The sequence below is a fragment of the Camelus ferus genome, chromosome 4 (assembly GCF_009834535.1).
Source record: "Camelus ferus isolate YT-003-E chromosome 4, BCGSAC_Cfer_1.0, whole genome shotgun sequence".
Classification (NCBI taxonomy): Eukaryota; Metazoa; Chordata; class Mammalia; order Artiodactyla; family Camelidae; genus Camelus; species Camelus ferus.
In genome coordinates this window covers 44,572,463-44,597,332 of record NC_045699.1, presented here as the reverse complement: position 1 = coordinate 44,597,332, position 24,870 = coordinate 44,572,463, and the positions used below count along the sequence as shown (strand labels likewise).

The following is a 24,870-nucleotide window of genomic DNA, read 5'->3' as shown; positions in this document are numbered from 1 at the left end:
CCAAGGTGCATGCTGTCAGCATGACTTACTCCCGGCCATGTTGCCTTGGTCACCTGTCTGAGATAGTGTTGTCAGATTTTTCCATGGTGAAGTTACTCCTCTCCCCTCCTTTTCATCCTGTGCTCCGGAAGGAAGTCACTATGCACAGCTCACCCTAAGGAGTGGAGAGTTACACTCCTCCTTAAGGGCAGAGTATCTACATAAATTATGTGGAATCTGTCTGCACAGGAGGTTTGTCTCTTCTCTCCCATTTATTTATTTTTCTAATCATTTATATCAGTATGGACTTACGGATATTTATTGTATATTTTAGGTTATAATCCAGTACTATTTGTCTTTGCTCAATTGTCCCGCTTTGGCCTTTGGGAGCTCTGGCTCCTATTGGGTCCTGTGCCCCTTTCACATACTGCCATTATGATGTCTGTTTGTTGTTTTAAGCACTTTCTTACTGTCTGGCTCTATAAGATGCTGCAGGCTGATCTTGTGTATTTCCTGCCCCAGTTCTAGACTGGGTTCCTTTTTTAGAGAATAGTATTTGAAATCAGGATCTGGGCACCAAGAATGCTCACAGTGGCATTGTTCTTAGTATTTTTTGCAAATCTCTTTACTGTCTGGTTTAATAGAAGGTAGGTGGAGTCTCATACCTGCTTCTATATTCAATGTGTTGTGATATACTTTGTTTGTTCTCTGGGTTTTGTTTGTTTGTTTTCTTTCTTTCCAGCTTTATTGAAGTATGATTGATAGAAATAAAATTTATATATTTAAGGTGTCCAGCATGAGGTTTTGATGTCTACATATATTGTGACATGATTACTGCAATCAAGCTAATTAACATATCTGTCACCTCACATAGTTATCTTTTTTGTTTGTTTGCTTACTTTTTTAAACAGCTTTTTAATAATTTTTAAATTTAATTTTTTGTATTTTGGGGGGAGGATTAGGTTTATTTATTTATTTACTTACTTACATGTTTGAATGGAGGTACTGGGGATTTAACCCAGGACCTTGTACATGCTAAGCATGTGCTCTACCACTGAGCTATTACCTTCCCTGTTTAAAGCTCAAATTTTATCATAGACAAGTACTGTAAATTGTCTTCATTGAAATGACAAGCTCTTTTCATTCATTTTCAAGAAAATATCTGGCAAATAGTCAAGACTGAATAACCATAGTTTGTCATTTGTTCCAAATAAAAATGGTGCTTGATTAAAACAATTAGTTCAGTTTACAACTGAAAAGTTACACAAGTATTTTCCCTCGAGACAACGTTGTATTTCGTACACAGCACAGTTACTTCAGGTGTATTTCACATTTCATCTCACATAAAATTAAAAAAGATTTTCAAGAATCAAAACTAAATAACAGTTGTGAAGGGAAGGGGGAGACTAGATCCCCTGTAGAGTCAGCGTTCTTGCCTTAGTGGCTGTGTCCAGCACGGACAGAGACAGCTTTCTGGCCGGATTATTCCTGTTGCCCAGTTCAAGCTTAGGTGCCCAATCTTCCCATCAGTTCTGGGAGCAAACCAGTGACCTTTCAGCAACTTATTTTTATCCTTAAGTTAGTTAGAATCAGTTTCTGTTGCTGCAACCCGAGACCATATTGTGACTGGTACTTTAAAAAATACAATTAAAATATATTTTACAAAAGTTATGTGAAAAGTGATGGTAGTCTTTAGTTCAGAATTATGTGCCTCATGGGTAACTTCTGCTGACTTGCGGTAATCATTAACATCAGTTATGAGCATTCACTGTCCAGTACCTCCTACTTCCAGCCGGAATGGATACATTGCTTTCCCCACCTCAAACCTTCCCTGCCTTTACCTCTGTCTAGAATGTACCGTACATCTCAGTTTATCCAAATCCAAACCGGTATGTAGCTCTGTTGTCAGTGCCACCATGAAGCTCGAAATACCCTTTGCCTTCTCTGAGCCACTGGGTACTGTCATCTCCTATGTGGCACTTAACGCTTTCTACTTGGTAATACGGTTATCTGTGGATGACCTGTTTCCACTAAGCCCCTGTGACGGTTAGAACTGACTGTGCAATAGAAATCTCTTTTCCACAGCACTTAATCTTGAACAAAGTAAGTGCTTCAAAACGTTGGATGGATGAATTTGTATACCAGATACACGAACACCTTCCTGGGCATCTGAGATCTCAAGGGCTGATCGCCCCCCAGTACGTGCTGCTGGGCCCCTTTTCTCCCTTGGTGGGTCAGCTGTCTCTTTTTGCAGCTGTCAACATGCAGCCTCCTCTTGCCCTCATTCTAGAATTGCTGTTGCTCATCTTCAGCCATTTAGGAAACTAAAAAAACTTAGATTTTGTTCGTTTAAAACAAAAGATTGTGTGAGGCTCGAGGGACTTTCCTATGAGGAAATCTTGCATACCTAGACTTTGATCTTTACTGTGGGTGTTCTAAGATTTTCTTTCTGGCTTTTGGCTGATTTCAGAGACAGTTGGGACTCTCAGAAAAATTAGTGTTGGGTAATATGGTGTCATATTTCATCTACATACAAAGTTCATTCAACAAATAATTTATTAAATTGTATATCAGGCACCTGGGGAGAGAGAGAGAAAACATAGTCCCTGGCCTCAGCAAGCAGTTTTTAGCAGGAACATTTTTACTTGACACTAGAATGTAAGTAGGGCATTAATAACTTTTCTTATTCAAACTGAATTATGAAGTTCTGGGTTAGCTAATCCCTAGGAATTCTGAACTGGAAAACAAGGTGAGAGTGGGGAAAGTTGGAGGGTAGGGTGAGATCATAAGGGCTTCTGGCATTAATAGCGTGACACTCCCAGTCATGCTCACCTTTAGTCATTGATGGATTCCCTTTCTAATAGGCTTAATCTGTCCAGTTTCTGAGCCAGCCCTGACACAGCAGAACCAGAGAGACTATGAAGTTGGTCACGCTGACAGATCTGGTACCTGGAGTTAATCTTGGGTACCTGTGTGCCCACTTAGTCCCACTTAGTTGGTCAGATCAGAAGATGGATGAATGTTCTAGGACTCCAGCACTTGGAACACTGTCCAAAAATCCTAGCCTGCTTGACTGAGACCTTGCCTAGTTTTGTTCTCTTACATTTATTTTCACTTTATATCATCTCTACAAGTGGGCAAAAAAGCTCTGTTTATTTTTCTGCTAGGGTTTTATCTAGATTAGGGATGCTGAATATTAAAATTCCTTAGAATGTTAAGATTCTTCTTACAGTGCAACTTTGAGGTCCTGTGTTGGCAGTCAGGCAACAAATCATTTGATATGGTGATAGATGATGAGTATGGGTGTACTTTTCTTTATGAACTAATATGTCATTGAGAAACATGTGGGTCTGTCAGTTTATAAATCAGATAGTTTAAAACGTGCTATTAACTAACTGGCTTATTCTCCTAGGAAACAAATGAACCTTTTTTTTTATTAGTCTAAGTAAAGCATTATTAGAAAGGTAAATCTATTGAGAAAACAGTCAGCTCTTGATTATTCATATAAACGTAATGAGCAGTGGTATAAATGTATTTTCTTAACTATATTTAGTTTGGAAATTACTAAAACTCTGTTCCTGCAGATAATAAATATCTAGTGTACACTTGCTTTGAGTCAGACACAGTTACAAATTGGTAGATTGCTTGCTGTATCTCCTCCAGCCATATAGACTCATAGTCACATTTTGAAAGCCTTTAAAGAGATCTGAAGCTTTTTTCCTCAGTTAAGGAAGAAGGCTTCAGACAGGCAGCTTTTGGCAAAACACTCATCTTCTCAGCATGAGCTCTTGTAGAGCTTTTAGACTGGATCTCTTGAGTTTGCTAGAGATGCTTGTGAGTTTTGTGATTCCTGATTCCTTTCCTTCCATCACAGCAGAAAGTAATAAATTTCATATATTCCAAACTAACTGATTTTTAAAAAATACCCTTTTAGATCCAAAAGCGTTGGATAGCCATGTTACTTAGTTTTTTTTGTTTTTTTTTGTTTTTGTTTTTGTTTTTTAAGATTTTGAGTTCAACTTTACACTGTGTTTATCCAGCATAAATCAGGTTAGGGTAAGAGCGATTCTTTGGCTCATGGAATAGAAAGTCCTAGGGTCATGCTAACTACGTCATGGCTGGATCCCAGGGTCTTGATGAGATCAGAACACTGTTTTTAGATGGCTTGCTTATATGCCAGCTTCATTCTCAGGTAGGCAAAAATTGCCACCATCAGTACTAGACTTGCATCTCCCTCACAGGTCGCAGTCTGGGTGAAGAGGGTATCTCTGTCTTGATAGTACTAGCAAAAACCTCCAGGGCAGACTCTAACTGGATGGCTTGGGTCACATACCCATCTCTGAAACAATGATTGAATGAAGGGGAGTGGTTACCTAAGTAGCCGGGCCTCCCTGGGTCATCTGGAGGAGCTGAAGATCATCTGGAACTCAGAGGTTTGGGGGCGGTCTGGTCTGTACCATGTGGATGGACTAAGAATGGGTGAACAGTGATTTCCCCTGAAGACATTAGTAGACAGACCCCCCAAAAAATGTCCTTTGGAGACAGTATTTGAATATTGATTTGTGGGGAGATGTTAACAAGTTTCAAATTATTCTAGTTATTACTGTGTAACAAAACACTTGAAAGCTTAATGGCTTAAAACAAAACAAAACATTTTATTATTATCTCTAATAGTTCCAAAGGTTGACTGGGCTCAGATGATTCTCTCTTGGGGTCTGTGATGTGGTTGTAGTCAGATCATGACCTGGGCCGAAGTCACCTCGAAGTCATGGAGGCAGCTGTTGACTGTCAACTAGATTTCAGCTGGGCTTCCTTACAGAGTGGTGGCTGGGTTCTAAGAGCAAGCCAAAAAGACCAGGTGAAAGCTGTGTCACCTTTTATGACTTAGCTCACAAGTCACATAGTGTAACGTTTGCCATAGTCATAGACTTGCCTGGCTTCAAGGGGAGTGAGCAGAGACCCCCGCCTCTTGATGAGAGTGTTAGTGTCATATTGTAAGAAAGCATGTGAGTTGGGAGATCTTAGTGTGGCCTGCCATCTTGGAAAATACAATCTGCTATACACACTACCTTATTTCAAGTGACTAGTTTTTATAAAGAACAGGAAGTATAAATTAGGCTATGCCAGTTCTTGGTTGTCCTTATATTGACCAGATCACTTTGTTGCCTAATGTATCACATAGTATCACTATAAAGCTCTCCAGCATTCTTTCTCCCTTCCTATAACGCTGATTTCCTAGTTGTGAATTATCTCTGTCCCCTTCATGTGTAATCTTTGTTGATAAATTGGCAGCTAGCCTTTTGCTACAGAAGTCAAAATAGAAAGATCCTTCCTCTTTGCTTCTCCAGCACAGTCATGAGAGGTGAGTGGGTCCCTAAGCTCCCCACATAGAAGCCCTCCCTGGAACTTCGAATCTTGAGCATATGATGTCCATACTGAGGGAGCTGTTGGAGGCCATTTATTGCAGGAGCAGTAGTCCAAGGAGCTCTCAGATAGCTTTCACTCAGGTAAACCTGATTTGGGTTCTGTTGGTTTTAAGTACAAAGCCTTAAGTGACAGACCATCATGACTACAGCTAGCTGTATTTTAATACCCAAATAAATAAGGTTTCTTTAATTATGCCAGAAAGCTCAACTGAGAAAGTATATTTACTCAAGAAAGTTGTTAAAACAGTGATTACTAACTTTTATTACAGTGGGGTCTCTTAATGCTAAGTGGCATCTTAGAATCGAAGAGAAGAATTGGGATTTCTAATTGACTTGATCATAGTTTTTGGACAGCAGTGGGAGATTGGGAATAAAACATATATTAAGTATACTTACAAAAATATCCTTTACTAACAGACAGTATCATCTGTTTTATCCATGTGGTTACACATCACTTTATTCTTCAGTGTCACCAAGTGTATGTAGCAGATACTGTCTGTGCTCTGACCAGGTCCCCTTGATTGCTTTTACTAGTTCTGTGCACTAGTTATGCAGCTTTGAGTGAAGCTTTTCCTCTGATGGCTGGTGTCTGTGACTCTTGAGAATTGTCCTTGAGTGACTGGCATCACATTATGCCTGGACCCGGAGAGCCTAAGTGCCTGGCAGTTTCCGTCTCCCTGGAGAGGCTCTTAGCTGTTGACTGACAAATGCAGGGCTATGAAAGACCGGTTCCCTTGCCTTGAGGTCGCTCATACTCAGTTATTTATACTCCAGAGTTCCCCTAGTAGACCAGGCTAAAGCTGGGGTTTTGCCCCAGATTGCGCCCTGAGCTTGGCTGCTGCTGCTCCTTCTCTCTACTGCTTCCCATTCCTAGTTGTTTTATTGTTACTGCCACCACCACCTCTGCTACTGTCAGCACTGCAGGCACTGCAACGTTGGTTCCCGTCTCCACGGCAGGAGAAAGAGGCAAGCTCACTGTCTAGTGCACTTGTTTTAACCTAAGGGGGCCCCAGTTGACTTGGTCTCTTAGTTCTCAGAGTGACTCTGAGGTCGGTACAACTTCCTGAGACAACTCCCTGTTTAATTTCGTTTGCTTCTTGAACCAGAATGTTTCTTCCCTGTGACTGCTATAAAATAATCGCCTCCTTGGAACTTGACACTTACTAGGATATGCGGTTTTTTTTCCAATTACTGTGAGCAGTAGTTGCATTTTGTTTAATCTCCCCAAAGCCTTGAGCTCTGTGGTCCCTGATTGAGGCAGGTCGGGGTCAGGGGCACAGGTGCTGTGCTTGCCATGGGTGACCCTTTACTCCTAGTGGGGAAGGTTGAGAAAGCAAGGTGACAGTGGGAAAGTATGTGTTTCAGTGATATATCTTGTTGTTGGAAACTCTTCAAAAGCAGAATAAAAATAGGAGGTAAAAGAATATGGCTAATGTGGCACTGCTTTGAGGCATTTTACTCTGTTACTTTGCAGGTACAGCAAAGACCTATGAGTTGGCACCGTAGACCCTTGGTTTTTAATGGGTTTAGAGTTTGCTCTTTTAGTTATTTCCCAGGGATCCTGAAGGTATGTATTCTGTGGTCATTTGTCATTTCACTGAATCATAACTTGGTGGGGCCCCGAGAGCAAGTGGGTGAGCCTGGTGTGCTGCGTGGCATCCACGTTGCCCTCTGCTTGCAGGAATCCTTGTGAAGTGCCACAGTGGTGTTCATGAATTTGGAGATGTGCAAAGATCTCAGAGTGTATGCCTTTAGAATGTCAAGGATCTACCATGTTTTTTAAAATTTCATTTTATAAAAGTTAATGTGTATATATATTTATGTTTTAAGAGCCACATAGTTCCATAAGGCTTGCTTAGAGATAAAAAAATAGCGGTTCTCTCTTCCATCCTTTTCCCCTCCAATTTCCCCCTCCTCAGAGGCAACCACTTCCACTCGTTTCAGTTGTTTCTTCCACTGCTGACTTCTGTACTTCCAAGTAACATGCTTATATGACTGTTTCTTGAGGTAGTATTTCAGACAGTATTTCTTGACTACTAGGGAAGGTGAGAATTTAACTTTCTTAACACCACTTCTCCTCCAGTTCCCCCCAACTCCACCCCACACCACCCCTGCCCATGCAAACTGGCCTTCCCCTACCCTTCCAATATCTCAAATTTGGCTCCGTGTTCACATTATTGTGATTCTGTAAACATTGTCTACAAACAAACCACATAGTACACTGCAACTAAACAACCATTTATTTTTCCTGGAGTTAATTTAAAATTTTTCTTGTTTTATGACCTATCTTCACATTTTTATAGAACTGTTAACTTCTTAGAACTCTCAGCCATTCCATGTGATCTATCCATTCTATTTTTTTCCTTTGAGGAGCTCCTTCTTGGAGTCCCCCAGTCCTGCTTCAGTCTGACCTGGCTGCTCCCCAGCCCTGCTGTCTAGCCATCATCTTGAGCTTCATCACCATCTTTAAAATTCTCTTTGCCTGTTTTCTAGGCTAAGTCTCTACGTCCTATAATCTTTGTCTTCCTTTTGTTGGTTTATTCCCAGCTTCATTAAGCACAACCTTTAGTAGCTGCCTGAGAAAGGGTATGTGGGAGGTAAACATTTGGGTTCTTGTTTGTCTGAAAATGCCTTGGTCTCCCCTCACAATTGATTACTAGTTTGGCTGGATATGATCTAAGTTGGAAATAATTTTCTTGGAGAACTTTAAAGGAATGTCACTTTTTACTTTTCGATATTGCTTTTGAAAAGTCTAATGCCAGTTCTATCCCCGATTCATTGTCTGCCTGCCCCCGGCCCCCAACACACTTTCAGGAGTTTATCCAGGTGTTTCAAAATGTCACTGTAATGAGCCAGGTGTGGGGGTTTGTTCATTCATATTGCTGAGCACTTGGTGGGCCTTTTTAGTCTGAATAAGTAACTTCTTCAGTTCTTGGAATTTTTCTTATGTTGTTTATCACTTTCCCCATTTTCTTTTCTTTTTCTGTAATCAGATCCTGGATTTCATTAATTAATCTTTTTTTTCTTATTCATTCACATTTATTTCTCCTTTGCCTTGTGTGTGAAAATTTCCTCAACCATATTATCTTCCAACCCTTCTAGTAACTTAAAAAAATTTTGCAATTTTAAATTTTTAATAATTTCCTTATTTCCTGAATATTCCATTTTTTAAAAATGTTAAAAACATACTCTCTTCTTGTTCTGTGGATATGGTATCCTATTTCTCTGAGGATGTTACATTATAGGTATTTTTCCCCCTTAGTTCCCCCCTGCCCCTTGCCCCACTGTTTCTGTTTCTTCCAGATGCCTGTTTGTTTAGGGCCTTGTCTTTATGATGATGGAGGTGTTTCCCCCTCCAGTTTGTGGTGCTCCTGACTGCTCAGACTTAGGAGTGAAGCAGTGCGTGATTGGAAACTGAGTGAATGGGCCCTGAGGACTATGGGCTTCACTACAGGCAAATTTGATGGGGACCCAGGTGTTCCATTGGAGGGGCTCCCCAGACCTAGAGCCTGGCTGCCAGCCTTCTGCTGGTGGGCGGGGTGAGGGGAAGCAGCTCACCTTCTGGTGCAGACTTTTAACTTCATGCTCCAGCTGTTGCTGTAGCAGCTCATCCCAGCCTCAGGCGCTCACGTGGTGTCCCGAGTACAGTTTTGCCTTTTCAGCCACCCAAACCCAGCCAGAGACCTCTGCCCGCAGAAGGCCTTCCACACTCCCTCTCCCACCCCTGGCAGAGGCAGGTGCCCCTTCCTTGTCCCCTGTAGCATCTTATACTTCCTATCACAGCATTATAATACCTTCTTGTATTTGAATGTTCATTAGTCTGTTCCCCCTGAGGGCAGGCACTGGATCATTTTATCTCTAGTGCCAGGCACACTAGATCTTCCATCTGCATGCATTTGTATTCTGGGGTTTAACCATTAGATTCTGCCTCACCCCATCCCAGAACACCAGAGGTTCCTCCTCTGGAGAGGGTGGAACAGGGTTTTAAACTCTGTGGCTCTTTCAGCTTCTGCAGAGTTGGTGGGTGGAGGGCACAGAGGAGCGCCTCTTTGGGGCTACTGACCCTGTTTTCCAACCACATAATGAGAATCTGTCATGAGCACAAGTGAAGGATACAGAGACTTTGAGTCAGCAGTCACGTAGTTCTTAGGAAGTGTAGCAGTTTTTTTGGAGAGAGTAAGCAATTCTTGTTTCTGACTAGTCCAGAGGATGAAAATGTGCAGATGATTAATGGTTACAAACTCCACTTTGGAAAGTGATCCACCCATAGGCCATGTGGACTCTTCTTTTTTCCCCTTTTTAAATTTTAACATTTATGAAAAATTTCAAATGTATAAAAAATAAACTTTTGAAGCAAATGTCAGACCTCATGTCATTTCATCTGTAAGCATTTCAGTATGTTCTCTCTTTAAAAAATACTCTTTTGAAAAAAAAGAAAATCAGAATGCCATTATCACACCTAAGGGGAAAAACACCCAGTGACTCCTTACCGTCATCAGAGAGATGTGCGCTATCCCCAGCAGTCAGTCTCGTTGGCTTCACAGAAGTCCTGCCGTTCAGAATGGACTCTGAGGAGGTGGTTCTGAAATTTGTTCATCTTGTTTCTCTTTCTCTATTATTTTTTTTGAAGTTTAAATTATTGAGTTTTGTTGAGGTATAATGTACATACTATAAAATACCTTGTTTTAAGTGTACAATTCAAATATTTTCAGAAAATTTGATGTATAATCATCATAATCTAATTTTAGAACATTCCCATCATGCCCCCTAAAGTCCCTCTTCCCATTTGCAGTCCCTCCCTGGGCTCACCGTCAGCCCCAGGTCTTTCTCTCTAAATTTAATCTTTTCTGTGTCACCGGTGTGGAACTTCCATTAGATTATTTTTTTTACTGACTATACTTCCAGCCAGTCCTCTTGTCTTGGCATCATCTTCACTCCACTTCCCCTGGCACCTTGGCAAGGAGTTCCTGAGCCTTTGAGGGGGTGTTGTATATAAGTCAGTGTTTTATTCACTGCCAGTTTAGGATTCTGCTTTCTGGCTGTGCTGAGTCAGTCAGCACTCATTTGTTCACCTGCTCACCAGCTTCCAAAATGCTGTGGATATTTCTTTCCCATTCTTTTTTTTCCTTGTGAGTTTTTACCTTTAAAACGACAAAACCCCCCCAAAAATTTTTTACTGTCTTGTTAATGGGGTTTCAGGAGTGAGCAGGAGCAGGGTCTGGGGTAAATGTCGTGTGTGCAGTCTGCTACCACCTCTAACTGGAAATTGTCCCCACTAATATTGATTTGCCCTTTTCATTTATTTATTTTAGGTTTCTAAAAGACTCTGGAATTTCCTGGAGTTTCTTTGTTGTCCTGAGGGAATGCAGGACTCTGACTTCTCTGGGGTAGATACTGTTTCACCCCACTTTGGTCTTCTAACACGGGCCCTGGGTGATAAGAGTGGGTCTCTAAGGGAACAGCCAGTAGCTGATCCGCTTGTGTGCGTGCTTCCGGGGCTGTCAGCTGAACCAGCATTTGCTTCTCATTTGACAGGTTTGTAGCCTGTGTGCCCACCATCAGAAACATCACAAGCTTTAAAAGGTTCAGTCCTGGCCACTCACGCCTTTCTTTTCATCACACTTTCTGTGCTCTGACTCTGACTTAAGCTTTTCTAAGTCTTGACACTTTGTTTTGCTCCTAGGATCATGGATTTTCCTGGCCACTTTGAACAGATCTTCCAGCAGCTGAACTACCAGAGGCTTCACAGCCAGCTCTGTGACTGTGTCATTGTAGTGGGGAACAGACATTTCAAAGCCCACCGCTCCGTCCTGGCAGCGTGCAGCACGCACTTCCGAGCCCTGTTCTCAGTGGCAGAGGGAGATCAGACCATGAACATGATCCAGCTGGACAGCGAGGTAGTGACAGCGGAGGCCTTTGCCGCACTGATTGACATGATGTATACCTCCACCCTCATGCTGGGGGAGAGCAACGTTATGGATGTCTTATTGGCAGCCTCTCACCTGCACCTGAACTCTGTTGTTAAGGCATGTAAACATTACTTAACGACAAGGACGCTGCCCATGTCTCCCCCTAGCGAGCGCATTCAGGAGCAGAGCGCCCGCATGCAGCGCTCCTTTATGCTGCAGCAGCTGGGACTGAGCATCGTCAGCTCGGCCCTCAGCTCCAGCCAGGGTGGCGAGGAGCAGCCAGCCCCCATCAGCTCCTCGATGCGCAGTAACCTGGACCCGCGGACACCCTTCCCCATGAGACGCCTGCATAAGCGCAAGCAGTCTGCAGAGGAGCGGGCCAGACAGCGCCTCCGGCCCGCCCTGGATGAGTCGGCCATCTCCGACGTGGCGCCAGAGAATGGGCCGCCAGGGGTTCATTCTCGGGAGGAGTTCTTTTCACCAGATTCTCTGAAAATTGTGGATAACCCTAAGGCTGACGGGATGACCAACAACCAGGAAGATGGCGCCATCATGTTCGACCAGTCCTTCGGTGCTCAAGAAGATGCCCAGGTGCCCAGCCAGTCCGACAACAGCGCTGGCAACATGGCCCAGCTGTCCATGGCCTCCCGCGCCACCCAGGTTGAGACTACTTTTGAGCAGGAAGCCGCAGCTGAGAAAAGTAGTTTTCAGTGTGAAAACCCTGAGGTTGGCCTTGGTGAGAAGGAGCACATGAGAGTGGTGGTTAAATCCGAGCCCCTGAGCTCTCCTGAGCCTCAGGATGAAGTGAGCGACGTGACCTCCCAAGCGGAAGGCAGCGAGTCAGTGGAAGTGGAGGGAGTGGTGGTCAGTGCCGAGAAGATAGACCTCAGCCCCGAGAGCAGCGACCGGAGTTTCTCAGATCCCCAGTCTAGCACTGACCGGGTAGGGGACATCCATATTTTGGAAGTTACAAACAACCTAGAACATAAATCTACTTTTAGCATTTCAAATTTTCTTAACAAGAGCAGAGGAAGTAACTTTAGTGCAAATCAGAGTAATGATGATAATATCCCAAACACCACTAGTGACTGCAGGCTGGAGGGGGAGGCCCCTTATTTGTTGAGTCCAGAGGCTGGGCCTGCGGGCGGGCCCCCCTCGGCCCCTGGCTCTCACGTGGAGAACCCGTTCAGCGAGCCCGCGGACTCGCACTTTGTCAGGCCCATGCAGGAAGTGATGGGCCTGCCGTGTGTGCAGACCTCGGGTTACCAAGGAGGAGAACAGTTTGGGATGGATTTTTCCAGGTCTGGTTTGGGGCTGCATTCCTCCTTCTCCAGGGTAATGATGGGCTCCCCAAGGGGAGGAGCCAGTAACTTTCCATACTATCGCCGCATAGCTCCCAAAATGCCAGTGGTCACCTCTGTCAGGAGCTCCCAGATCCCAGAGAACTCTGCCAGCTCCCAGCTAATGATGAACACGGCCACGTCCTCCTTTGAAAGTGGCCATCCTTCGCAGCCCGGCCCCCCGCAGCTGACGAGGGCATCTGCAGACGTCCTGTCAAAGTGCAAGAAGGCCTTATCAGAGCACAACGTCTTGGTTGTAGAGGGAGCTCGCAAGTACGCCTGTAAAATCTGCTGCAAGACTTTCCTGACCTTGACAGACTGCAAGAAGCACATCCGTGTTCACACAGGTGAAAAGCCCTACGCCTGCCTGAAGTGTGGCAAGAGGTTCAGTCAGTCCAGCCACCTGTACAAACACTCGAAGACCACCTGCCTGCGCTGGCAGAGCAGCAACCTTCCCAGCACTCTGCTCTGACCCGACCCCCGCGAGAACGCCGATGCCAGCTGTGGGACCGAAACTAGTCTCTTTTGGTTCGTGGTCAACACCATTGGGTTTGAGGCTTCACACCGGGAATGGCTCTTGCAAATTCCGATGACGAAGAATGGAGAATTAGTAGGTGTTGTGCTTGTGCGGGGGCGTTTCCGAGTGAAATGTGCGCTTTCAGAGAAGGGATACAATCCCTAAAGCTTAAGTTCTTCCTTAGGGCTGAGTAATGCAGTCAGAAAGTAGTTTGTAATTGATGTTAAAAGTGGCACATTTAAAAATTAAAACTGAAGTACAAAAAAATTTTTTAGCAATTTTTGTAAAACTGAAGCTTTTAAACTTCCTATATACCTTCTGATGGGAATATTATATACCTGTTCAGTGATGCAAAATGCACTTATGTGTAACCAGTGGCAACTCTGTGCCTGTCTTAAAGGAAGGCGCTTGAGGACACGCCTGTCTGCCACAGATGCTTTAAAATGTATCACGAGCTAGTCCCTAGGCCTCAGAAAGTACTGTATTTTTAAATTTTTGCCTAATTTGCAGTCACAGACACTGCACTTTGATGGTGCTGACACTGGGTTCAGAATGAGCATTCTCTGGACTACTAGGTGTATATAATTTTGAAAACATCACTGTTGCATAGATGTTTTAACAATTTTTCCTGGTTTTAAAAACAAGGTTGGTAAAAGGAGTATGTACTTATAGGGAGTGACGAGTAAGGTATTGTTTCCGTATGTGCTGTTTAGCAGTGTTTTAACCAACTTGTATTTGCGTGACAGTTCCATGTTTGGAAGTCAGGAAGAAGCTGGTGTCTGTCTGTTCTGATGAAGTGAGTCCTGTTTTGTGGGATCTTTCATGGCACGTTTACCCCTTGCTCCATCCCGACTTCAGGGCCGGTCCATCCGGATACGTCTCACCCGGTGACAAGCCCCTGCTCTGCTTTGCTTCTTCATGCTCTCATTCCGCATATGGCATCCTTCCCGGGCCTGGATCACTGTCTTCAGTTCAAAACTAACTAAAAATGAAGTCAGTCCTCCTCCTAGCATTGGGACAATCTGAGGAGACATCAGGGCCACTGCCCTGGGCCTCTTGGGGCCCCATCCTATGGTCTTCTGACCCTGTGCCATCAGGGCTTTTGGCAGCACCCATCAGGCTGAGCCCTGGCTGCCCTGATTCCAGGGGAACAGCACAGGTTAACGTGTCTCTGCAGAGCTCACGAAGTCAGTTTAATTCACGCAAGAACATGAGTTCATCTTTTTTTGTATAGCTTTTTTAGAGACACCAAACAACTGTCCTTCAGTTCTTGTGCTTAGAAAGCTAATCAGCATGTGTTTTCTCTTAATCTAGTGTGTGCAGTTACACATCTGTCTGTGAATAAACTCATGATGTTCATTGTCGGGTTCAGCATCTCCTATGAACCGATTCCTGGGGAGGAAAGCCAGAAGGGAAACCTCTGATTCCTCTCCTTTCAACAGATGTGGGACAGAGAAGGTTGGAGGCTGGGGAATCACCTGTGAAGTTGTGTGCGGGTGATTGTTAGCAGTTGAGTTCTGACTTGATGTGAGGAGGCTCTCCATCCACCCCTCCGTGGGGACCAGTGTCTGGTGAGATTAAGCTGGGAGGCAGGTGGGTCAGCCTGGAAAACGAGAGAGGCCCTGCCTGGCCTGAGAAGAGGAACCGGTGGCACCAGGAGGGGCAACGGCAGCCCTCCTTCCCTTCCACCAGGAAGCTGTCCCCTCACCGGAGCTCCGGCGTAAGTGGCCTTTGCTTCGGGGCCCATCTCTGCTACAGCAGCTGGAACCCTGCCTCTCCACTGCTAGGTGGAATCTGGAATTGCTCATCTACCTCTTAGTCAATCAATCAGTTTCTGTGTGTGAGAAGCAAGCTTGTGGGCCAGTGTCCTTGTACACACTGTAGCACTTACAAAATAATTCAGAGGTTCCCTGGAAAACCCAGTCCCAGGGTTCCTATGACCGGTAGTTTCTATCTGAATTATAACTAGTATTGGGTACCTGGATTTTGATTGGTTAGCCTTAATTATAGCTTGGCATAATTGTTTCTGGTGACCAAATCATAAAGTTCTGTCAGGGCACCCATTATCAGTGGTGCTATGCTGGTCAAAGTTTGAGACTTTGAAATAAAAAATTTGTCATATTCATGCCTCTAACTAATTGTGTTCTTTTCTTTGCCTTAGGTTATTAAAGTTGAAACAAAAAAGTGAAGTGGTATTGCTTTCTCTGCTAACCCTGCTTCGACTAGTTATTTTTTAAACCAAGCTTCCTAGAAAATACTGTCATGCTGTCAGTAACAATTATCGGTCGTTCCCCTCCGTTCATCCCTTCTGCTGTCCCTGCGCTGTCTGTCTCTGAGCTGCAGACGAGTGTGAGGTGGTGCTCCCAGTCCACCCGGTTTTACTCCCCGAGGGCCTGTTGAATTCGTGTGTTTTCTGGTGCTCCCTTACCTGCCTCCCAGGTTGAAAACTCCACTCTCCAGTTCGGTCTGGCCATGGGGAAGAGCTGGACCCTGAGTCCTTCGGCAGAGCTGGTGGCCTGGCCTTGGGAGAAGTGAGGTGATTAGAAAAGGGTGTCCACCTGGGGGGTGGGGGTGGAGGAGGGGAGGGACATGGGGAGCCAAGTGTAAAGGTTCTGAAACTAATTTTAAAACAAAAATTAAGAGAGATGCACCTACCTTGATTATGCTTGACCAAAATATGAGTACCGTGACCTTACCTAGTTCACTTCGCCATGTGTATTTAATTTGCCCAACAGTTTAGGAAGCAGATCCAACTGCTCTGGGCTACGGTTGTTCCATCTTCAGTGAGGGACACTTGAAGGCATTTTAGCAGAGGACAAGGGTCAGGTGGTTCGGACAGGTTCTAATAATTAAAACGCTGGGGGTGAGGACAGGGGTGGGAAGCAGAACCCGCAGGTCACCAGAGGCCCTGATCTGGAAAGGGAAGCGGATGCTGGTTGTTAGCGTCTCACAGTCACACGCCCAGACGGTCTCAGAGAATTCTTTAATAGAATTACACACTTTGGGCTCAGATGTTTCCAACCACAAAAGTGGCAAGCACGTCTATCAGCACCAGTCTCCCCTCCGTGGAATCTGTACAGATCAGACTTTTCTTTGGCTCCCATCTTGTAGGTCCAAATCAAGCCTGGCTGCGTCTGACACAGTCCCGGGCCATTGGCCTCCTGGCCCTTGGTGTCTCCCGTGTGGCTACAGCTTGAGTTCACTGGGCATCGGCTCCCCTCTCAGGCCAGCCAGCAGGTTGTTAGCTGCCAACAAGGACATGGTGTTTCGGGTTCTGTGGGTGGCACTGCCAATGTGGGGCAGGATCACTGGAAGGGAGAGGGAGGGAGGGAGAGAAGGGTGGTTCAAGAGCGTTAACGCAGGCCCTGTTTTCATGGTGAGGGTTTGCCAATGAGAAGAATAAAAAGGACCTGCCTCACTAGTCCTTGGTTTGCCCTCCCTCCTGTCACTAACCACTCCACTCCCCTGGGGCTGAGGGTCAGAGAGACACCCAGACACAAGGGTGACAAGAAGTATGTATCCTGAACTCAAGAATATTGGGGCTAGAGGGGTGTTGGAGCTGATGTAGACTCAGTCCTTCAGATAAACTAGGTATCAGTTTAACTGCTCACCCACACCGTGTGCCCTGGAAAGTAACACGCCAGGGCTTCTAATCTACAGAATAACAAGAGGAAAGGCTAGACAGCACAGCTCCTTCTGGCCCCAATGCAGAGCAAATCAGGTCACTCTTGTCCCCAAAGAGCACCTTCCTAAAGCCGTACCCAGGGCGCAGAGCTGGACTCCCAGGCCTGGGGGGATGGGATGGCCTTCCCAGCTGCGGGCAGCGGCCAGGCCATCACAGCCGATGTTCCTTTCAGACTGGCATGGGGGTAGGGATGCCAGAGTTTCCAGGGCTGCAATAATGGAAGCATTCACTGTGGGGAAGGCAGCTGAGGACCCACTCTGTGGGTTTCCATTCCAGAATGTAAAGGCAGGGGCCGGGCCCACACAACCTAAGGCTGAATTACACTGAACCACTGAATTACAGATCAGTCTGGAGACAGAAACCACACCAGCTACCAGAACAGAGAAGGTAACAGAAAGAATTGTTAAGTAGGCACAAAGTCGTTAATGGTAACCGAGGAGGTTAAAGAGGAATGCTAAGCAGGCAGCCTGGGCCCATCGGGAGCTCATTCTCAGGCCCCACCCTAGAGCCGAGGCAGAAGCCCATGGGGGCCTGGCACCCCGTGTTTGATCAGTCCCTGCAGGTGACCAGTGAACATAAAAGTTTGAGAACCGCTGCAGTAACATCACAGAGGTAAAGACACCAGAAGCATCTACCCCACCCGCCATGGGCTTAGGGGCAAGAGGATGGATTGTTAAAACTTTGAAGGCTGAGGAGGGCCCCTTTGGTCTGCGGGCTGTGGCTTGGGTCTCTGAGGGGCACAACGCTTAACCAGAGTGTCAGGAGAACTGCGATCCGCCTTCACCAGCCACTGCAGGAAGTGTTGCTGGCAAAGTGCCGTTCTTACCACAGTTCTTCAGGGTCAGGAGAGGGTGGTTTGTAGGCAGTGGTTCTGGGGTCGTCACATCCAGTCCAGCAGCTGCAACCTGACCGCTGGCCAGGGCCTGGTACAGGTCGTCCTGGTTCACCACTTCTCCCCTGGGAAGACAGCGTGACCCAGGCTGCCTTTAGGGCAGAACCACCCACAGAATGAACTGTCCATTGCCCTGGCACTTGGCACTGACTTTCAAAGCAGTCTCACGGTATACTTATTTATAGTTTGTGCAGATCAAAGAACCCCAGCCCTGTCACGTTCAAGCTGTGCAACCTTGGGCAAGTGCTCCTCTGTAAGATAGGGAGACTACCGCCTAACTCCCAGGAGTGCCTCCTTACACACTACTGCACGAACAGGGCCCACAGCTGCATTTGTGTTGGGCCCTAGACCACCCACTGACAAGCACCGCAGCAGGCCCGCAGGCACCTGTCTAACTAGGGCAGAGACCCAAAGATACACCCCACTATGTCCCTCTGAGCGAGCCGCCATTCTTCCCGTGACTGAACCACTGGAGTAGAGAACTGATTTGCTTGAGACTTCATATTGTGCACTAAACAATGCCTGTGCAATAATCAGTAATGCAGGGCCCTGCAGTAGGGGGTATGTGATGGAAGCAACAACACTGTTGGCCTCAGTGTGAGCCAACACTGTTCTTGTACATCTCCCTCTGCGCTAAGGGCACTCACTGCCTTTGCAGCTAAACGTTAGTAATTATAGGCACCCCTGGGGTGGACAAGCCCTTGGGGTGACCTCATCCCTTCCCATTGCGCATCTTTGCCCCCAAACTGATTAAAGCAGGTTCCAAGGGCACCAGCTAGGAAGCGGTTGGAGCGGCAGAGAAGGAAGGTCCCCTCCATAGCCTAAAGGAACTCTAGGAACATTTTGAGGAACCAAGACAACCAGGGTTTTGGGTCTATCTTCCCAGGAACAAGAGGGTTCAAGCTGTCACTGCCTCACAGACAGACCCAGGCTCAGCGCCATGAAGGTCGGCCTCCAAAGGGCTGTACCCTTCGTGGTTAGAGGAACATGGGCCTCCCCAAGGTTACCTGGTAACTCGCTGCCATCTTGTCTTCACTCCCTAAGCAAGACCAGGGGTCCGGCTGGGAACCAGCCTGGCCGGGCCCTGCTCTAAGCACATGGGACGTGCTCTGGGATTTTTACTGTATTTCTGAGTTGGCTGGTTCATTGGTTTATGGAGAGCAGTAAGCTCAGCCTGAGTCTCACCAACAACCCACAGGGAGAAAAAACCTCAGATCACAACAGCAGGGAGAGCCCCTCTCCAGTCTCACCCAGTGACCCAGGGGTGCCAGGTGGCCCCAGGATACCTGCTGACATTGACAAACACGGCCGTTTTCTTCATCCGCTGGAAGAAGTCCTTGTTGCAGAGCCCCTTGGTTGCAGGTGTTAAGGAGCAGGTCACGATAATGAAATCAGATTCGGCAGCCAGCTGGAGGGTGGACACTGGGGTGGGGACAGGTCTCCATCAGATACTGAGTTTCAGGTTAGGGGAAGCAAGAGGTGGGAAACCTGACCGTTCCTCCCTCCTCTCATAACAGAAACTCCCGAGATGCTTCCTAAGGCCTCGTCTCTACCTGGACAACTCTGGTAACGGTACAAAGTAGACAGCCACTTGTGGGACCCTGGTGTATTATTACATCATTCAGCCAGCCCCCTGGTCTAAAGGTGGGGAAACTGAGACCAGAGAGGGGCAGGAGCTTGTTCAAGGTCACACAACAGGATCTAGGCCACTCTGGCTTTCACCACCTCCAAGGCCCAACATGCCGAGGGGGTGAGGAGTGACTGAAATCCAGCCTGCCCTCTGCTCCCCAAGCTGTGCACCTGCCAGGCGGCTGGATCCACCCGGACACAAGGCTGGCGGTGGCACTCACTAGTTCCCTGAGGAACCTGTGAAAGTTTCCTTACATGTGTCACCATCCCTGCTGCTCTACCCACACATAGGCACTGGTGATAAGGGACTCTGAAAGACAGGAGACCTGGATGAGTCCCCGCGCTCCCTGCATGTGCCTCTGTGTGCAGGGGCAGGAAGGTCAGGGAACCCCGCGGGCCATAAGGAGCTGCCACATTCTGCCTGAAAGCACCGCTCTTACAGACAACACGGAGCCCTCCAGCTGAGCACCGGTGCAGCTCCTGCAAAGCTAGAGGTTTTACTTACCAAACTCTGCCTGGAATTCCTCTGCTTCCTGAGGCCTGGGCTGGCGCCCTGCATATAGAAATCTCTGGACGCCGAATGGTTTCAGACGCCGAGCAACAGCCTTGCCTGGAGGCAAGGAGTCAGAGTCAGTGTTTGTTCCCAACCCCTCAGAACACAGGGGCAGCTCCCAGCAGCTTCAGGGAAGGGGAGCCCTGGGAAGAGGTGAGGGAGGTGGCGGCAAGGTCCTTCCATCCGCACAGTGCTGACATTAAGTGGTCCTGCTGCAGTGCACTCAGCCCCGCCAGCCCAGACTGCCCTTAGGCGCCCATGTGACAGCCCTTCAGGGATCTGGAGGCAATGCCACCGCTTCTCTGTGGCTATGACTGGCTTATGCTGTCCTTGCTTACATGGTTCTGGCCATCTTAAAGGCTGTTTGCTAACCTTCCCTGAGCACTGGACCTCACATGCCAGGAGAGGTCTGACTACACGGTCCAATTCCTCCTTCTGGACCCTCTGCTTCTGTTAATGCCCTCGACTGGTGACACTGCCAACCTGCCACCTCGCCCTGACTCTAAGACCTTTCCACATGTGCTGCTGCTGAGACAGGCTTGGACAGCTGGATTTTCAGACCACATGCCCCAAAGCTGGTGGGTTCCTCCAAGCACCTCTCTAATGTGAGGGGCAGGGCTGCTAGCAAGCCAAATTATCCGTACTTTCCCCTCTCACCCCCACCTCTGCACCAGGCAAGATGCCCGAGGACTGACAACCAGCAGCTGCCTGGTGGAGTTCAAGCCTTTATGTCAGACTTCTCCAAACAGGAGCCACTGGAAGAAAACTAGCTCTGCCCTATCTCAGGATCACAGGCAAGCTCGGCCCACTGGACCCTCTGGTTCCTGAATTAAGGCTTTATGAGTCAAGGCCTAGGGGGCACAGGCTCTCCCACAGTAAACCTCTCCTAAAGATCCCCACCCAGCAGCCACCATGGAGCTGTGATCATGAAGAACACTGGCTCTTACAACTTGCTTCTACCACCTAGTGAGTTCTTAAGGAACTCCTTGTTTTATTTCATTATATTTTATTTTTTGGCCTGTGTTTTATGAAGCCATGTCTTCTCACTAGAGATACCCCTACTGTACCCTTTTCCGAAAAAGGACTGTCAGCATCCAGACACAAGGTGCTGGAGACTCAAACCAAGCCATGAGAGCCTGGGCACTGAAGAGCCTCACCTATGCGCCCCAGCCCGATGATGCCGACGGTGCTTTGCGTGAGGCCACAGCCACACATCCACAGGGGCTTCCAGGTGGTCCAGCCGCCACTGCGGGGAGGGAGAGGGGCGGGTAAGAGGCCCAGGCCTCAGGCAGAGCTGAGGGACCCCTGCACAGACCCCGTACCCAACAGACACAGAGGAGCTGGAGTCCAAGGGACAGGCCCCGCCCTTCAGTCAAGGATTAAGAGGAGTGTCAGTTATCCCTATTGCCACACAGCGCTGCAGAAAAGCAGCAGGAATGACTCTTCCTTCAAAGCCATTAGGGACACAGAACCCAAGGGCTGGGAGGGGCCTTAGAGGTTCCCCTCCCACTTTGCAGATGGGGAAACAGACAGTGACCTGTCTGAGCTCACACAGCCAGGGCAGAGTTGGGAGTAGCAGGTCGCAAACCCAGGGTGTGGGATTCCAAAACTAGTATTCTCAGGGCTCCAGGGAAGCCACAGGCCCAGCCCTGTTGCTCTTGGTGGACAGGGGAATGGAGCTTGTCTTGAGTCACCTCCAATGAAGGTGCCAACTCCCTAGACAGGAGGGTAAGAGGCACAACCAGCCCCATGCAGCCTCCCTGCTACATTCCCCACCTCCAAACCCCTGCTCCAGGCCCACGTTCTCTGAGGGCCTGCATTTATACGCCATCTTGCCTTTGCTCAAGCCAGTCCCTGCACCTAGAATGCCTTCCTTGACTCTGGATATACAGACCCAAATCTCTGCTCTGAAACCCTCAGACCAGATTTTCAAAGTTTTCAGATTTAGTAAGGTGGTAAGGTGCATATGCTATGTTCTATGTAACACCCTCAGCAGCATCTGGGTGGCACCTGCATCAAGCACATCAGTCTATCTCCAGCAAAATGAAACCACCTTCAGTTTTCAGAGCCTTTGGGTTTCCACATGGTGAGTGAGGGATAGTGGATCATCCCCCTAAGCGCTAGGGAGGATGCCACCGGCTACTTCTTCCTCGAAGCCTTCCCTGATCCACTCTCCTCCCCCACCTCCTCGCCACCCCTGTCCTCTTCTCCCATGATTTCCCTTCATGCCCAGTTCATTCCAGCTTTGCTGTGTACTTTAGTATCTTGGCTGAGTCCGTCTCCCCCACTGACTGGGCACACCCAGGGACAGGATCACGTCTGGGCCAGGAAGGCAATGGGTGCTCAGCTACCAGCTGCTGAGCAGAGATGACTTCCTGGCCAGGCGTTAACTCACTTCTTCACCTCCTCAATGGCCTCCGGCAAGCGGCGACAAGTGGTGAGCAGTAGGGAGACAGCGAGTTCAGCCGTGGTGTCTGTCAGGACATCTGGGGTGTAGCCCACACGGATCCCACTACGAATCAAAGATCTGGTGGTAACATTAGCCTCAAGTACCATCACCGATCTCTACTGCTGGGACATTCCCATGATGCGGCCTTCCTCCCTCTTTGTGCTGCCTGCCAGGAAGCTCAGAGCTGTAAGTGAGCAGTCAGGAATGGTCAGCCCTCTTCCCATTTCAATTATCTTCCGTTTTGGGAAGGATATAAGATGCAAGATCAGGGGGAGGTATTTACAGCTCAGCAGTAGAGTGCGCACCTAGCATGCATGAGGTCCTGGGTTCAATTCCCAGTACCTCCATTAAAATAAACAAACATACAAACAAACAAACCTATTACCTCCCCCAACCAAAAAAAAATTATAAAAAGATGGAAGATCAGTGTCTAAAGTCTGGGGCCAGAACTACTTAACCTGTCTGAATTTCCTCATCTAAAAAAAGGAAATAATACTTGCCTTTTCTACTTGAAAGAGTTGTTGTGGGGGTCAAAAAAGTGAATGAATGTGAAAGGCTGCTACCTGGACAGATGTTACCCAGAGTTTCTAACTGCTTGCACTTATCTTAACTGACCTGTGCACACGTGGGCAGGTTTCATCATCAGCCACATTTTCACTGGTCAAGGGGTATGAAGTAAAAACAAATACTCAGTTCCACCTCTTCCCTCTCTGATAGTCACCTCTCACTCCAGGACCCCTTCCAGAGCCCAAGCTGCATTTACCGCTTCTTGATTTCATCCAAAGCCAAGTGGTCGACACCCGCAGACAGTGTGCTAATGACTTTGAGATTGGGTCCTGTTGTGCAGAAAAAGCATTATTTGTATCTTTCCTCATTGGATTCAAAGCCCTCCCACATTGCTACAAATGGTCTAGAAAAGGCAGGGCCCTGCTAAAGGTCATAAAACAAGGCTGTGCAGAGCTAGATGAGGGCCCAGGGCCCTGGCTCCCCTGCAGGCCATGGACTTTGCCCTCCTGAGGCCTCCCTCTGGGGACTCAAAGCCGAGAGAGCAGCAATGTGTGTGCCAGACGGAGCTGCACACAATGTTCCCCTTTGGCCCAGGACCACAGTGAATGCCCTCAGAGCTCAGAGAGGTGACTGAAGACCTGCTCAGGCACCAGCAGCAGGCTGATGTGCCCAACAGGGCCAAGACACCCTTGGAATCCTCCCCAGGCCTGCTGAGCACACATACCTGCGGCATCCAGAAGCTTCTTGTCTATGCGGTCGGAGAGGAGGCAGAGCAGGCCATGGGCCCCGGCCACGCCCCGTTCCAGGTCCTTGCTGGGGATGGGCTCATCGGAATCCCACTGCTCCACCTCACAGCTGAAGGAAAAGGAAAGACCACTCAGAAGTGGGGGAGCCCCACAAATGCCCCCAGGCCCCATCAGAAGACCCTTCTCAGAGTGGGGAACATTGTCTTCTGCTTGCTCTGGCCTCAGGCTCTGGCACTGGTTTCTGAGGCTGGGTTCCACCTTCTCCCTGCCTGACACAGGCAGGGCAAACCTGCATTATGTCCTGCTCAGACTGCAGCTGGACAGAGCTGAATTCAAATCCCAGCTCTGCCACATACAGAGCTGTGTGACTTTGGAGGAGGTACTTAACTTCTCCCAGTTTTCTCACCTGTAAAGTGGGAATTATAGTACGGACTTCACAGTGTGGAAGGATTAAGAGTTTACATAATACGATGCACCTGGCGAGACTGGCATGCAGGGTCCAATTTAACAAGTGTTACCAGAGGACCCGGCCAACCGTGCAAAGGGACCAGGCCAGTGACTGTCAAATCTCTGACCCGGCCAAGTTACCTCCAAGGGTAAAGAATTAACAGCCTGGACCTTGCGTCATGGGCCGTCTCCCCTCTCCCCAGGCCCATGACTGAGGAGGGCTCCAGCTCTTTCCCAGACCTCCACTGCAAGTACCAGGGGAGTTGCGGGTCCCAGCGTCACTGCAACGGGTCTGGAGAAAGCTAGGCCCCAGAGAACTTTCTATAAGCTTCCCCAAAATCTAAGACCGTTCCGGCCGGGCACAGGTTGGAAAGTACGGCCAAGGCCCAAGCGCAGGATCCCGGATCTCTCTGACCCGAAGGATTGCCCCGTCCACACCACCAAAAATAACTGGGACTCGAGAGGCTGCCCCCAGCCCTCCCTGAGACGCTGAGTCACGCCGCGTGCGGGGCGCCCAAGGCCCTGGAGCCGTGCCCGCGGCTCCGCAGCCGCTTCCCGCGACATCACCCGCAGCCCGCGCTCCCGGCGGGAGGGGACTCGGCGCGCGGAGCGGTGCAGGGGCCCCGGGCTCTTACTCTGAGGCCTGGGCGAGCGCGACGCTACCCTCGGCGGGGATTCTGCGCGTGACGAACACCTTCATGAGTCTCACCAGCCTCATCCACCATCCAGCCGCCGGATACTAGGCCGGGACCCCGCGGGCCGGAAGCAGCACGGGAGGGGGCGGGGCCGCG

General features: G+C 48.1%; 2 protein-coding genes across 6 annotated transcripts in view; one reads left to right on the top strand and one right to left on the bottom strand.

Moving 5' to 3' along the window:
- The window catches only part of ZBTB5 (zinc finger and BTB domain containing 5), a 21,766-nt gene extending 6,461 nt beyond the window's left edge, over positions 1–15,305 (top strand). The window contains exons 2-3 of one of the 2 annotated variants that reach the window (XM_032478003.1): positions 11,089–13,264; positions 13,918–15,305. In XM_032478003.1, the coding sequence (XP_032333894.1) occupies positions 11,093–13,126 (2,034 nt within the window). In that variant the 5' untranslated portion in view covers positions 11,089–11,092 and the 3' untranslated portion in view covers positions 13,127–13,264; positions 13,918–15,305. Of the gene's footprint in view, positions 1–11,088 lie in introns of both variants that reach the window. The other variant, XM_032478002.1, reaches the window with a different exon arrangement.
- On the bottom strand, positions 4,611–24,870 carry GRHPR (glyoxylate and hydroxypyruvate reductase). Of its 4 annotated transcripts, XR_004319316.1 has the most exons (12): positions 24,715–24,870; positions 23,611–23,741; positions 23,143–23,215; positions 22,326–22,442; positions 21,088–21,176; positions 19,883–19,987; positions 19,035–19,170; positions 17,683–17,813; positions 16,172–16,479; positions 15,600–16,084; positions 14,650–14,774; positions 4,611–4,813 (listed from the first exon to the last, which is right to left on the bottom strand). XR_004319316.1 is itself a non-coding variant. In XM_032478004.1 (9 exons), exons 1-9 carry the CDS (start codon positions 24,795–24,797, stop codon positions 16,358–16,360), a joined length of 987 nt encoding a protein of 328 aa, XP_032333895.1. In that variant the 5' UTR covers positions 24,798–24,870; the 3' UTR covers positions 16,136–16,357. The 4 variants fall into 4 exon arrangements, 1 of the variants encoding a protein (XP_032333895.1); XR_004319317.1 differs by lacking the exon at positions 14,650–14,774; XR_004319315.1 differs by lacking the exons at positions 4,611–4,813; positions 14,650–14,774 and adding an exon at positions 12,732–12,865.

What these genes read in the sequence shown, in the direction of transcription:
- GRHPR (XM_032478004.1), bottom strand. Translation starts at nt 24,797, where the DNA reads ATGAGGCTGGTGAGACTCATGAAGGTGTTCGTCACGCGCAGAATCCCC. An exon ending in GAAGCTTCTGGATGCCGCAG is followed by an intron (nt 23,216 to 23,610) that starts GTATGTGTGCTC and finishes TCTGCACAACAG; the next exon opens with GACCCAATCTCAAAGTCATT. An exon ending in CCTGACCCTGAAGAACTGTG is followed by an intron (nt 16,480 to 17,682) that starts GTAAGAACGGCA and finishes TCTCCCTTCCAG; the next exon opens with TGATCCTGCCCCACATTGGC.